We start from the raw sequence: 15,746 nt of genomic DNA, 5'->3' as shown, positions 1-15,746 counted from the left end.
GTAGCCAGCTGCAGTAAATCAATGCTGACAGAGAGGTAATGAGTTTGAAACCAGCCCGGGTCGGATGAAGGTAGAGCTCAGCTTTAAGAGAGGAAAGAAGGGTTAAGATAAAAACTGATTCTCAGTATGTCAAGTTGGACAAAGTTCAATCTATCTACCATTCCAAACTAGAGCAGAGCCACTGAATAAATTGGATTTACATGAATTAGGTTTGCCTTTGCCTTTCTCAGCAACAAAGGAAGGCGAAAACAAACCCTTTCTGAACAAATCTTGCCAAGAAAACCTTTAGATAGGCTTCCTTTTGGGTTGTCATAAATCAGAAACAACTTGAAAGTATATAACAACGAATATAAACCTTGATGGCCATTTAGGCAACACCAATGGATGGCTCTACTTTGGTTCGGACTAGTTAATGGATTTATGCCTAAAAGAGAAAAGCAGTCCTCTTTGGAATAGACACCCTCCATGGATCCTAGTAACTTGCAAACTAACTCTTTTAAGTTGTACCTGGGAGTGAATCCATTACAATCAACAAAACCTACTTTTGAGCTGATGAGCATCAGGTTGTTGTATGACTTAAGTTCAGACTATCTGAAAGAGTATATCTCTCTATATGAACCTGCCAAAATTTTAAGGTCTACAGGGAAAGCCTTTCTCTTGGTTCCACCACAATCACAGGTTAGCTTGGTGAGGACATGGGAGAGAACTTTCCGAGTTACTGCTCCTACCCTTTTCTAGTCTTCTATGGGAGACTAATTTGCCCTCCTCCCTGCTCTCCTTTTGCTGGTAAGCAAAGACCTTTTGGTTTAAGCAAGATGTTATTTGATTGAAACTCTCAGCAGTCACTATCAGTGACAGATAATGGTAAGGAATGCTGAGAGTTAGTCCAATAGTGTCTAAAGGACACTTGATTCTTTTCTCTGGTCAAAAAGTATATATTTACTAGAATCTTAGCTACCATGTTTTTATATATCCTCACAAGCATTTCTGTTTACAAAAATTTCAACTAAAAGAACTATCTGGGATTATCTGCACACCAATATGTGTGTCCTTCAAAATTCATGTAAGGGAGGCAGGGCCGTAGCCAGAAAAAAATTTCAGGGAGGGTTTTGAAAATTTCGGGGGGGGGGGGGGGGGGTTGAACCCCTGGCCGACCCCCCTCCACCTACAGACCTGTCAATATCTGCTTGAGATAGTGCCTGGAGGGACTCTTATTTTTTTGTGTCTCATAGACTTAGCATGGGGATTTGGTTAACCAGTTAAAATTCATGAGTAAACCAGATTTTTTTTTAAGTGAAAATTTTCAGGGGGGGGGGGGTTGAACCCCTAACACCCCCACCCCCCCGCTACAGGCCTGAAGGGAGGTGACTGTAGATGAAATGATGGCTCTATGAAATTACTACATGGTTTGTGTGCCTCTTTCTCAGACCTGCATGAACTGAGCCAAAAATCAAATACACCAGTCCTTTAAGAGCAAAGCTCTCTACAAAATGGGTGACTGCACATTTTCTGCTCATTGTGGATCACTGTATAGAGTGCCTTGAATGTGAAGTCCCTGTAGCAAGCAACTAAGACAACAGGTCATCTTCTGCACTGGTTTTCTTCAGGCTTGGCAAAACTGACTTCCATTCATCTGCATTTCTTTTAAAAACTTGACTTTCCAGTCACTAAAATTACAACAGGTCTTCTTCTATCATACCTGGGATTTTTTTACTTTAATGAAATGAGAAAATTATATGATACTGAGGGACTTCGCAATTACACATACCTTTCTCCCAACGGCACAACATGTGCTACATGAACAAGCATATGTCCTTGATTTCTATCCTTTGTTTTTAGAAGGATCTCTGAATCCCATTACACTTTAGTCCAGATGATGTGCGAAGGAATTCAGTGTGAATAAATGCATTAAAGAGGTGGGGAAAAGTCAATAAAATAGGTGGCGAAAGCAAGCTAGTGCTGGTAGCTAGCTAAGATAGCAAAAAACTACCAAGTTTTGTCCCAGCAGTAAAATAATCCAGATGACTGAAGATTTGGCTTCTTAGGATGTTGGGTTCATTAAGATGTGGAAGGTGGGGCTCAAACATTCTTCTCATTGTCATTCTGTTCAATAGTCAGAGGAAGTTTGTTGTCCAAGTCATTCTCTGAACTAAGTTTCCCCACTGAGGTATGGCTGGGGCTAATGGAGGCTAGAAGGTTAGCTGATTGCAGTACAGCCTCAGAGTGCTCTCGGGCTTTCATGCGCAGGGCAGCCACACTTGCTGTACGATTACTCTGACAGCCATATGTAGGAAGGAAGGAGAGACTCATGTGGTCAGGAACACAGCAAGAGCACAGTGGACTACCTGGAGAAGAAAAAAATAAAAACCACCTGCCAACAGAATCATCAACAAATGCAGAATTGGAGTTGGTTGAAGTTAGATCACCCAGTTCTGACCTTATATAAAATCCATGTGTCACATTACTGTCCACCAGGAACCTCAATGTGATAGATAATTATGAAGAAATAAAATAAAACCATGACAAAATAAAAACAACCTTCTTTAAAAAGCTCAACATTTTAAGCAAATGGCTGAATCAACAGTACAATTTGCACAGTTTGTGTGCAACGTAGGAAGCGATGGAGCCAATATAACCTCTCTTCTGAGAAATTCTACAATCAGGAACTGTGTCCCTGAATTTCGGACAAGTACATATGTATTAACCACACCAGTATACTACTGTAGTATACTTTAGTCCTGGATTACAGATTTCTGTCATACTGAATTCATTAGCATAAATAGCTCAAAATAAATAAAACGAAAAGAATTGGATCCAGATCATTTGAAGGACTGTGTCTCCCTTTTTGAAACTGATAGAGCTCTAAGGGCCATTCGAGACATGCCTGAATCCAAGGAGGAACTGGGATATTTTATCCCAGTTCCTCCTGGGATTGAGGCCCCACACCTTCCTCAAAGCCCAGACTTTCCCTGGGAGGTGGCTACATGCCCTCATGTGGTTGAACCATTGAGCCAGTCCCCCATTTACCTTCCAAACTTACCGGAGAGGCCTGGCTGCATGCTCAGGACTCTGTCAAAAGTTTCCAGTGTGTCAAAAGGATGCATCAGGTGGTTGAGAGAGTGGAGGAGGGAATTCCCTACTCCCTTCACCAACCTCACCATGTGTCATTTTGATGTGCCAGGAGCTTTCGACAGAAAGGGCTGAGTAAATTGGGAAATCACTAAAACAAAGGTATCAAACTTGTGGCCCTCCAGGTGTAGTCCATCCAACTCCCAAAAGCCCTAGCCCAATGGTCAGGAATTCTGGGAGCTAAAGTCCAAAACACCTTGAGGGGTCACAAGTTTGACACCACTGCTCTAAGATAATGAGGAAATAGATTCCACCAAAGCATTAGGAAGAACTTGCTGGTAGTAAGAGTTGTTCAGCCATGGAATATGCTGTGTCTCAAGAGAGTAGTGAAGTCTCCTTCCCTGGAAGTTTTTAAATGGAGATTGAATGGTCATCTGTCAGGCCTATTTTGAATCCTGCATGACAGGTGGTTGGACCATATGGTTCTTGTGGTTCTTCCAATGTTTCCATGGTTTCTATGGTCCTATGATACTAGGAGACGCCCGTTTCCCTTCTTTTCTTTTCCTTCTTTTTTTTTTTTTTTGGTAGGAACAAGAAAATAGAGCCTTCTCAGTGGCTGCTCCTGGACTCTGGAACTCCCTTTCAAGAAAGGTTACGAGGGTTGTTAGAATGTGTAAACTACTCAGAATCAATGTCTCAAGATTAACCACAGGTTCATTGTAATTGGGGTGTGGAAGCTAAGTGCTGAGACTGCTGCATATAAGTTTGTAGTAACAGTGTTGATTTGATGTGGGTTGGAGCTTGGTGTATGAAGACAGGAGGGAGTTTGTACATACTGTGTTATTATTTATACTATTGCTGCAACTTAAGGGGGGAGGAGCCTTCCAGTTGGAACAAACTGAGGAGACCACTTCACTGCAAAAGGATGTTTGGCTCCCTAACAAGAGTGAAGACTCCTTTTGGCTATACAACAGGGAATTTGAAGCTGATCTGAACCCCTGACAAGAGATCTTATGCCATCAGGACTTTAGAAACTGACTGGGATGGGCATTCAATAGCGTGCTGTACTGTTTTCTACTTTGCATATGGGTTTTTAAAATAAATTATAATGATTTGAACATAATACATTGTTTAATTGTATTTTAATCTCTATGCATTTTAATATTGTTTTGTATAATTTTAATATGTGTTGTTTTTTAATATGGTGCTTGAGTGCAATTGTTGGGGGAAAATAAATGAATAATCATGAGAAGGAATGAAAAGTTCAAAATTCAAAGCTGATCAACTTATTCAAAACAATCAAAATAATTCAAACGTGTGTTCAAATTTCCACTTTTGCCAACATGTTTTATGAGATTACGTGGAAGAAAACATCAGCATACTATTTTCATGTATAAATTTATATACCTAAAATTTGAACAAATGGTAGGCATGTAAATAAATTCAAGAATACTGAGATCCCATTTTTAAAATTCTGGAATTTACAAATGCCAAATAATATTCTCACATCAAGTTTTGTAAGGCTTTTTAAATGAAGAAAGGGATATGAAATATTTTAGTCATGTTACACCATTGTGTTGTACCATTGTAACAACTAGGTCCACCCACAACTGAAATTTTGCACAGGAAATTATAGCACAGTACAAGTAAAATAGGGTGTGAATAGTGAGTTTTTGGTGTTACAAAAAAGAAATGCTTTTAAAATGATCTTCTATGATGCAAGAACAGGAGAGCACAACATCTTGCTGTGCAGATACAATTGCAATTTACCTTCTTAGTGCAACAAGATATAGCTTTGTTGAGAGCTGTTCAATCAAGAGCAAATTAGTCATTATAATGTTCAACATCGAGAGAAATAAAGAAAAGAAGCATATGAAACATTTCATATCATAAATGAATTTAGTATAACATTTATTTTAGATGTAAAGTCACATTTAAATGAAGATTAATTCTCATTTCCTCAGCCCTCATAATATCAAGAAACGAATGTTACAGAGAACAGTGCACCAAAACAAGTTGTAGACTCAACTAATTTCCAGATCACTGGGTCAGAGCGACAAACTTAAATCCCAGCACTAGGCTAGGTTAGGGTGCAATTCACAGGGTTGCTGTTGCTGTTTTGCTGCTTTTGGTAAAGAGGAGATGAAGGCTTAGCCACACTATCCCGATTTGCTCCTGTGCATTCCTAAACTTGCTAGAGTAGCCACAATCACCATCTTTTCTGACTGCGCTTTGCAACTGAAAGGGACCTCAAACTCCATGGAAGCAGCTTTCTCTACCTATTAACTGCAAGTATTTTATCTATTCATACTAATTGTCCAGGTTCTCAAGGGGCTCATGTTCTATCTATTAAGAAATTAAATTCCCTGAAACAAAGAAGAGAAGATGAAACCATTTTCAAATTATAGTGATACCTTGACATATGAGTTTAATTCATTCTGTGACCAAACTCATAATTCAATTTGCTCATATGTCAAAGCAAATTTCCCCATTAAAATGAATTGAAATTCAACTAATACATTCCAGCCCCCAAAACCAACACAATTTCCCCCTTTAAGAGCTCAGCCACAGAACGAATTACTGTAAAATAAACAATTTTATTCTCACCCTCTCTCTGTCGGAGGCCTCGCCGGCAACGCTATTACTTGTTGGAGGCCAAGCTAGAGCGGCTCTTCTCCGAAGGCTGCAAGCAAGCCCTGCACTAGGCCTGGGGCGAGCCAGAGGCCCTGCTGAAGGCCACTAGCTGGCCCTGCTTAAGATGGTGGGTACTCTCGCACTAGTACTACCTCTTGTGAGAGCTACCCCAAACCCCAAAAGAGGTAACGCTAGCACAAGATATAGCACAAGATGTAGTATTAGCACAGGGCCTGCTAGCAGCCTTTAGCAGGGCGTGGAGCCTCCTTCTCTACCAGGTGCCACATGCACAGCTCACAACTCAGATCACTGCTCACATTTCAAAGTGAGAAACGGGCTAAGGGACGGCTCGTATCTCAAAAAATCTGTGCCACATCGCCCATAAGTCACAAGTATCACTATACAAGCAAAAAGCGCTTTTAATTATTGCTTCTCTCCCCCACTTACAGATATTATACATTGATATATAAGGACTCCCTGTCTAGACATCTCATTTCTAGCAAGAAGGTGGAAAGGAAAACTGGATTTTAAAACTCACTTTTCTGAAGGGAGGTGACATTGTTTTGTCTATCGTCCTCCTGGTGGCTGGAATCATGGCTGGATCTACACTGCCATATAATACAGTTTCAGAATGCAAATTAACTGTATTGAATTTGATTATATGGCAGTATAGACTCATATAATCCAGTTCAATGCATTTATTCTGTATTCTGAGGCCCGATCTACACTGCCATATAATCCAGTTCGGACTGCATTACAATGGTCAGTTTAGACTCATATAATGCAGATTGAACCGCATTGAACTGGATTATATGATTCTACACTGCCATATAATCCAGTTCAATGCAGTTAATCAGCATTCTAAAACTGGATTTTATGGTAGTGTAGATCCAGCCATGGAATCCTAGAGTTGGAAGAGACTATAAGCGTCATCCAGTTCAGCTCCCTGCCATGAACAAAAACAACAGACGTAAATACTCTGTTCCCTGTAGCTAACTTATTGAGCATCTGGTCATTGAAAGTATTAAAAAGAGGGAGACTATGTATTCAATATATGAAGAAAAGGTCTGCATGAGATGCTCCTCAAATAGATTTCAATATTATAACTGAATTTTGGATTTGGATTTTAAAGCATTTGAGTCATTTTTTTATTTAGTTTTCATCTTTTTTGTCCCTGTGGTGTGTCAGTTTTAATTTACTAACATTTTAATTGGAGCATATTTTCTATTTTTGGCTCTCTGTGGACATTTTACTTAGCAATTTTTTTCCTCTATTTTTTCTATTTTTCTTTTTGACATTTCATATATATATGTTTGTATGTGTGTTGCAAATAATAACTTAAAAGGATGAAACTGGGACAATTACAATCAGGCAAAGTTTAATAGTAGGGATTAAATGTTTTTGACTTGGCTTTTATATAATAATAAAATAAAATAAAAGTTTATTTTTAACCCACCCTATCTCCCTGGAGAGACTCAGGGCAGGTTCCAGACATAAAACATAAAACTGGCAAACATTCAATGCCATTTCAACAACATAATACATGCTCTAAAGCGCAGAACTGGGATAAAGGGAGAGGGGGGTTAAATGACATTTTATGAAAATGCACATGGATTTGGATTATCAGCTGAAAAACATGTGTTAAGAAGGTGTGCTTAAAACTCAAAAATGTGTAAAAAAAGAAGACAGTGAAGAGATGGTTATCAGGAAAAATATACCAACCGGAATTTTGAGAAAGGGAAATACTATCTATTCCAAAAGGATAAACTGTGAGCTCTTCTAAACATGCCCTAAAACGCAAAACTGGGATAAAGGGGAGGGGGGGGGGGTTAAATGACGTTTTATGAAAATGCAGGCAGATTTGGATAGCCAGCTGAAAAACATGCGTTACAAAGGTGTGCTTAAAACCCAAAAAATGTACACATTTGCATGACTGTATGTCCCTGCACTCAGTAAAAACACATGATTTCATTCGTATACCCTGATGTGGACTGCTCCAGCACATATGTGCATTTTAAAATCCCGAAACAGCTGATCTGGGCTGTAAACAAATGGAGTTACAGACACACAGGTGGCTAAATGGAAGCACAAGTGGAAAGCAATTACAATGAGAACTCCCTGCAACCATTCCTTTGTTCTGATCTTCATGAAATTACACAGAGCTTGAATTTACAGTATGGTGAGGACAGATAATAAGAAATCTGCTTGTGTGTACATTGAGATATCCACATGAGTGCATATTAGGTCCAGCATATCTCAGAGAGTCAATTTTTTAAAAAAAGAAACTTCTGCTGAATGTTCCTGGTCCATCTTCTAAATTTCTGAAATCTGCTATAAATGATGGTGCAGGGTGGTGGGGCAGCATTACCAGGACTGACAGGTCTGTATTTGGACTTGCTGTCAGATCTCACAATTTTTTGCTCCTCTTATTTGTCCCGTTTTTTTAAAATGCTGTCTGGAAGCATCCTAAAACAACAGAGGATCTTCTTTTGAAGGGGAAAAAGTAGAGGGCATTTGCTGGACTTTTAACAAAAAAAGGCATCTATTGAACTCAGTTATAAAAACAAATGATTTTCTCTGAAGATACAAAAAAGATCTAGCAGGAACAGAAGAATCAGATGAGAAGGAAGAAAAAGAAAATATGGATGCCACAAATCATTAACAATGGGAAAGATATGACAGATCAAGATGTAGATTTACTTCTGCAAAGGTGTTCAGAGTGGCTTGTAGGTCTTCTTCTGAATGTGCACAGACTACGTTATAATTGGCATATTGGAATTCTGTATGAAAAGCTTAGCCCATCATTGAACATTAAGAAAACCAAAGTGCTCTTCCAGCAGTCACCAGCCAATCCCTCTGCAATGCCAGAAATACAGTTCAATGGTGTAACACTAGAAAATGTTGACCATTTCCTCTAATTTGGCAGCCACCTCTCCACAAAAGTCTATATTGACACTGAAATACAACACCATCTGAGCTCTGTGAGTGTAGCATTTTTCCAAATGAAGCAGAGAATGTTTGAGGATCGGGACATTAGTAGAGATACCAAGGTGCTTGTTTATAAAACTATTGACCTCCCAACTCTGTTATATGCCTGCAAAATGTGGACTGTCTACAGACGTCACACTCAACTCCTGGAACAATTCCATCAGCGTTCCCTCCGAAAAATCCTGAAAATCTCTTGGGAAGACAGGCAGACAAATGTCAGTGTGCTGGAAGAAGCAAAGACCACCAGCATTGAAGCGATGGTCCTATGCCATCAACTCCGCTGGACTGGCCACGTTATCCAAATGGCTGATCACTATCTCCCAAAGCAGTTACTATACTCTCAATTCAAGAATGGAAAATGGAATGTTGGTGGACAGAAAAAGAGACTTAAAGATGGGCTTAAAGCTAACCTAAAAAACTGTGGCATAGACACTGAGAACTAGGAAGTCCTGGCCCTTGAGCTAACCCTAGGTAACTGGAGGTCAGCTGTGACCAATAGTGCTGTGGAATTTGAAGAGGCACAAATGGAGGGTGAAAGGGAGAAACATGCCAAGAGGAAGGAGCATCAAGAATCACTTACGTTCTGGAAAGAAATACACACTAAAATTCAGAAGATGTTACAAATTAGAATAAAGATGGACCCCAAAATTACGTTATTAGGAATGTCAGATATAGAAAAAGATAAAAACAAAGAAGTACTATTTAACTATTTAATTACCACCACAAGGATGACCGTAGCCAAGTCTTGGAGAAATAAAGAAATTCCAGAAATGAAGTGCTGGATAAATAAGATCCTAGAAATAATGAAAATGGACAAATGGACGTACCTGCTAGCGAACAATCAAGGTCGTCCAAGAAAACAAACAGACTGGGAAATGATTAAAAATATTTAAAAGAGGGAAAAATGAAGATCTTAATTTGAGATCTAAGAATACTAGATTAAGTACTAAACCTCACAACAGGAGAAAAGGAATGATCTGGGTTACCAGGATGAATTTGAGAACTTATGAAAAGGGGGGAAAAGAGACTCAAGGACACCATGCAATAGTTGGAAGTTTATTTTATATTTTACATGTTTTTTGGCTATTTTTGTCTGTTTAATTTTTACTTTTTTCTCTTTTTTTACTTTTTTCTTTCTTTTTTCCCTTTTTTCTTAGTTCTGTAATTTATTTTATTGTATGTTTATGTCTATGTTTATGTTGAAAATAACACTAATAAAAATTTATTTTACAAAAAAAAAAATAACTTATGTATCCACCACCAAGACACTATACTTGGAAGACCATCATACTCGGACAAGGGATTGCCTAAGTAAGTAAAGGTGCAATGGCTATGAACTGTGATATCTCTTTAAATTAACCATGAATTTGAAAGCTATTGTTTTTAATGTTTAAAGATTGAATTCATTCCAAAGAGAAGATATATATATCTCACATATAAACACAGAATTATGATATAGTTTGCCTCCAAGAAATACATATTAAAATCAGATATTAAATACTTACAAAATGAGAGAATAGGAACAGAATATATATACAGAAGCAATGGATAAGTTTAAAAAGGAGTGGCGATGTAGGTCAAACATTCCATTATATCTTAAAGGGTTGGGCAAATATGTAGGAATGTAGGAATTAAAAGTGAACTACAAGGACAGAGAAAATAAGTGGCAGGAATCTAAGCACCCAACTGAAAGTAAACTAGCTTTTTTAAATTATTAAAAACAATTTCAGAATAATCCTTTCAAAATTTGATACTACTGGGAAATTGGAATTGGACAACAATGCCAAAATGAGATAGAAAATCAGATAAAGACATAAAAATGATGAAGGGAAACTACCAAAATCTTTATTTGACCTGATAGGCTTTGGGACTATTATTGTTGGAAAATGAAATATTGAAATGTCATGAAACATACCTTCTCAAAAACACATAGACCAGTTTCTAGAATGTCTATGTACTGTTATCAAAGTCGTTACTGACATGCATTTTCGAACTAAAATAGGGAATCTACCAAGAATTTTTGGGGGGCCATTATCCAATTATATTGCACTTAAAAGGCAAAAAAAATCTTTCAATTAGAGATAGGATGATTCAATATTATAAAAGCAATGTGTAGTTTAAAATGCCACACACAATAAAATATTGAAATAATATTTTTAAAGTTAATTTACATAAAGGCACAGAAATAAGAACTGTTTAGGATGCTAGTAAAATGGTTACTTTTTTCATACAGAAAAGCACATAATAAAAAGAACAAATCCACACCAAATAAAGCAAAATGAAGAAACCAACTCAAAAATCCTTCAAAATATAAAAATAATGTGGATACAGTTGTCAATATTAACAATGAGAGAAACTGACAAAAAAAATAAAGATCCGAAATATAAACATTTTGAATCTGACAATAACCCAGGAAAACGGTTTGCATACAAATTAAGAAAAAAGAGACAAAATTGATAGAAAAATAATTGATAATTAACAGAAGGGAATAAGATCTTAAAATATTTCACAAACATTCAAACCTATTTAAGATCAATATTTTTGTGTAAAAGACTGAAAAGTATTTGAATACTCAATATTTGAAAGGCACCTCAAATATTAAAAGAACAACAAATCAATTACAGTAGAAGACGTCTCCAAAACATTAATCAAATTTAAGGGAGGAAAAGTCCCATTTCGTGATGAGCTTTATGCGTTTATAAAAAATTTTAAACTCTATTTAGAAGACGAGAAAATTCAGAAACTTGGAAACTGATATCATAATGTATCAAGATGAGACTGATACTATAATGTATCAAAAGTATCCAAGATGGCGCCAAAGCTGTAAGAACTGCGCAGAGATAGAAAATTCTCTATCCGAGATAATCCTCCCTCCTTGAAAACCCATTCTCCTAAATATTTATCCAATCTGCCTATCTGACCGCCCTGGGTCTTGGAGGAGACCTTGGGAGGGCATATTGGAGCAGACAGAGAAGGAAAAGAAGGAAGAAGATCGGAGGGTAGGTAGAGATAGAGCGTAATCGCCATTAAGACCTCGGCCGAATTCGCTCCCTGCTTCCTGCTGTTTGCTTGCAGATTTGATAATTTGATCTTTTAAATTCAAATTTTAAAATCTTAAAAACTGCGACAACCAGCCTATCTGGCACCTGTAAACTCTGCCTCATCATCGGCTCTGAGGCAGTGGTTTAACTGCTGGCCCCACTCGCAGATTGATCACTGTTGGCAACGGGCGAGGCCTCCATTAGCTGCTGCAGCCAGCTAGAGCGGGCCCTGATACAACTTCATCGCAGCCATTGGGCAAGAGTCCTGCTTGCTGTTTTTGTCAACTAGATGGAATGTGGCTGCTTGTGATCTGTTGCTTCGCCACAAAAGGTGCCCAAACATTTAAAGCATTTAACGCTTTCTAACAACTTTTAAAAATACCATTCATCCACTGGCGCCTGGTGCCTGCTTGGGCCTTGCTGCATTCTTGGGCCCAAAAATTGAATATCAGAAGCTAAGGAGAGCTACCTTCTCCATTGCCGCTCGTCGCTTGTCTCTCAACGCTCCAGCTCCCAACTGCTACCTCACGGCCTGTTGTGGAGCGCTCAGCCTATTGGTTCATCTTTGGGCTCGTCATAGAATCATAGAATCATAGAGTTGGAAGAGACCTCACGGGCCATCCAGTCCAACCCCCTGCAAGAAGCAGGAAACTCTCATTCAAAGCATCCCCGACAGGTGGCCATCCAGCCTCTGCTTAAAAGCCTCCATAGGAGCCTCCACCACACTCCGGGGCAGAGAGTTCCACTGCTGAGCAGCTCACAGAGTTAGGAAGTTCTTCCTAATGTTCAGGTGGAATCTCCTTTCCTGTAGTTTGAAGCCTTTGTTCCGCGTCCTAGTCTCCACAGAAGCAGCAAACAAGCTTGCTCTCTCCTCCCTATGACTTCCCCTCACATATTTGTACTTGGCTATCATGTCTCCTCTCAGCCTTCTCTTCTCCAGGCTAAATATACTCAGCTCTTTAAGCCGCTCCTCATAGGGCTTGTTCTCCAGACCCTTGATCATTTTAGTCACCCTCCTCTGGACGCTTTCCAGCTTGTCAAAATCTCCCTTCAACTTCGGTGCCCAGAATTGGACACAGTATTTCAGGTGTGGTCTGACCAAGGCAGAATAGAGGGGTAGCATGACTTCCCTGGATCTAGACACTATACCCCTATTTATGCAGGCCAAAATCCCATTGGCTTTTTTCACCGCCACATCACATTGTAGGCTCATGTTTAACTTCTTGTCCAAGAGGACTCCAAGATCTTTTTCACACATATTGCTGTCGAGCCAGGCATCCCCCATTCTGTATCTTTGCATTCCATTTTTTCTGCCTAAGTGAAGTATCTTGCATTTGTCTCTGTTGAACTTCATTTTGTTGTCTGTTGAACTTCATCTCTCTAATCTGTCAAGATCGTTTTGAATTCTCCTCCTGTCGTCTGGAATGTTAGCTTTTTCCAATCTTCCCTTTCTAGGCAAAGTTGTGGAATATGTGATTGCCTCACAACTCCAGGGTTTCTTGGAGGAAACTGATTATCTGGACCCGGCACAGTCTGGCCTTGGTCTCCTTGGTGGATGATCTCCGCAGAGAGCTGGACAGGGGGAGTGTGTCCCTGCTGGTTCTCCTGGATCTCTCAGCAGCCTTTGATACCGTAGACCATTGTATCCTTTTGGGTCACCTTGCTGGAATGGGCCTTGGGGGTACTGTTTTGCAGTGACTCCAGTCCTTCCTTGAGAACCGTACCCAGAAGGTGTTGATAGGGAACAGTTTGATCCCACAACTGTTGTCTTGTGGAGTCCCACAGGGTTCAGTACTATCCCCTCTGTTGTTTAACATCTACATGAAGCTGCTGGGTGAGATCATCCAGAGTTTTGGAGTTCAGTGTCATCTGTACGCGGATGACGTCTAACTCTATCACTCCTTTTTTCCAGCGTCCAGGGAGGATGTCCAAATCCTGAACCGGTGCCTGGCTGCCATGTCAGACTGGATGAGGAAGAACAAATTGAAGTTGAATCCAGACAAGACAGAGGTACTCCTGGTCAGTCGCAAGGCTGAACAGGGTATAGGGTTACAGCCTTTGCTGGATGGGATCGCACCTCCTCTAAAGGCGCAGGTTCACAGTTTGGGAGTCCTCCTGGACTCATTGCTGAGTCTGGAACCCCAGGTTTTGGCAGTGGCCAGGGGCCTTCACACATCTCAAACTTGTGTGCCAACTGCGCCCGTACCTTGGCCATGGTGATCCACGCTCTTGTTACATCTCATTTGGACTATTGCAACACACTCTACGTGGGATTGCCTTTGAAGACTGTTTGGAAGCTGGAACTAGTCCAATATTCCGCAGCCAGGTTACTCTCTAGAGCACCAATCTGGGAGCATACAACTCCTCTGCTGAAGCAGCTCCACTGGCTGCCTGTTAGCTTCCGGGCACAATACAAAGTGTTGGCTTTGGCCTACAAAACCTTAAATGGCTTTGGTTCAACTTACCTCTCAGAACGTATCTCCCCCTATGGACCATCCCGCAGATTAAGATCTTCAAGTGAGGCCCTGTTCTCAGGCCCACTGCCATCACAGGTGCGGTTGGCTGGGATGAGAGACAGGGCTTTTTCAGTGGTGACTCCGCAGCTGTGGAACTCCTTGCCAAGGGAGATTAGGGAAGCCCCTTCACTCATGCCTTTTAGGAAGCAGCTGAAGACCTGGCTATGGGACCAAGCTTTTGGTCCATCCTAAGATATGAGTTGATATGACCTGATGGATTCTGTGAATTAATATTAAGTCAAACACGGATTGGCTCTGACTTTGGCTTGAAACTGCCCCTGTTGTAATGGTCACATAGTTTGAATTGTTTTAATTTGATTTGTGTCCCGGCTTTTAATTGTGTTTTATGTTTGTTTTTACTACATGTTGTATTATATGTGGCATTTAATTCCGCCATTGTGTAAGACTGCTCTGGGTCTCCCTGAGGGAGAAAAGTGGTATATAAATAAAATAAAATAAATAAATAATGCTAATTCTGAAGAGAGGCAAGATGAAACTCAGACAAGCACCTACAGGCTGATCACAATATTAAATAATGATTGTAAAATTCTCATCTCTATATTAGCAGACAGAATTAAAGATATATTTACAAAAAAATCATATATAAAGATCAATTTGAGTTTTTACTCTTTAAGACAATTGAGCAACCATGTGAGGCATGTGATGGTTATAACTGAATATCTAGAAGAAATACATAAGAAAGCAGCTCTGATATCTCCACATGGTGAAAAGGTATTTGATAATTTAAACTGGAATTTCATACTTGCAATAATATAAAATATGGACTTTGATCAAAACTTGATAAAAGTGATGTATGACAAAGCATATGCTGAAATTTTAGTAAATGGGAAACTGAAAGATATTTTTAAAATTGAAGAAATACCCGATAAGGATATCCATTTTCTTTATTACTTTTTATTTTTACTCTGGAAATACATTTTTGAGAGACAAGTCAGAATGAAGAGATTAGTGTGGTAAAAATAAAGAAAAAATCAATAAAAGCAGAGGGCTTTTTTAAAAGATGTAATCATTGTATTAGAAGGCCTCTTGGAAACAATAAAAATACTCAAACAATATGAAGAAGCGCAGGTTTTAAAATTAACAAACAGAAAATGAAAATGTCAACCAAAAATATAATAAAAGAAGAAAATGAAAACTAGAGGGTTCAAAGTGAAAAAAGTGAATTATTTAGGGAAATTTTTGACTTAAAAAATCAGGTTTGTTGAGAAAGCCTGAAATGCATTTTTTTAATGAAAGAACCTAAAATTGTCACTGTTGGAAAGGAAATCAGCAATAAAGAAGAACATTCTGCCAACATGTTATTTCTTTTCCAAACTATATTTGATATCTGACAAATGATGGATGTACCATCTGAAAATTGGCAAAACATTTGTCAAAATTAAATTGACAAGGGAAGACACCAAGGATAAAATTCATGGTACTTCAAGATGACAAGAAAAGAGGTGGCCTTGAACTAATCTGCCAGTTTATTATGTGA

The 15,746-nt window shown here is 39.1% G+C and overlaps 1 protein-coding gene across 2 annotated transcripts in view; it reads right to left on the bottom strand.

The window, feature by feature from the left end:
- Positions 1-1,132: 1,132 nt before the first annotated feature.
- drgx (dorsal root ganglia homeobox) overlaps positions 1,133-15,746 on the bottom strand; it is a 47,228-nt gene continuing 32,614 nt past the window's right edge. Inside the window, exon 7 of one of the 2 annotated variants that reach the window (XM_003225408.4) lies at positions 1,133-2,345. In XM_003225408.4, coding sequence (XP_003225456.2) covers positions 2,080-2,345 — 266 coding nt within the window. In that variant the 3' untranslated portion in view covers positions 1,133-2,079. Of the gene's footprint in view, positions 2,372-15,746 lie in introns of both variants that reach the window. The other variant, XM_062975959.1, reaches the window with a different exon arrangement.

Source organism: Anolis carolinensis, chromosome 3 (genome assembly GCF_035594765.1).
Source record: "Anolis carolinensis isolate JA03-04 chromosome 3, rAnoCar3.1.pri, whole genome shotgun sequence".
Classification (NCBI taxonomy): Eukaryota; Metazoa; Chordata; class Lepidosauria; order Squamata; family Dactyloidae; genus Anolis; species Anolis carolinensis.
Note: the sequence above shows the minus strand (reverse complement) of the source record. Positions and strands in the feature narration are given on the sequence as shown.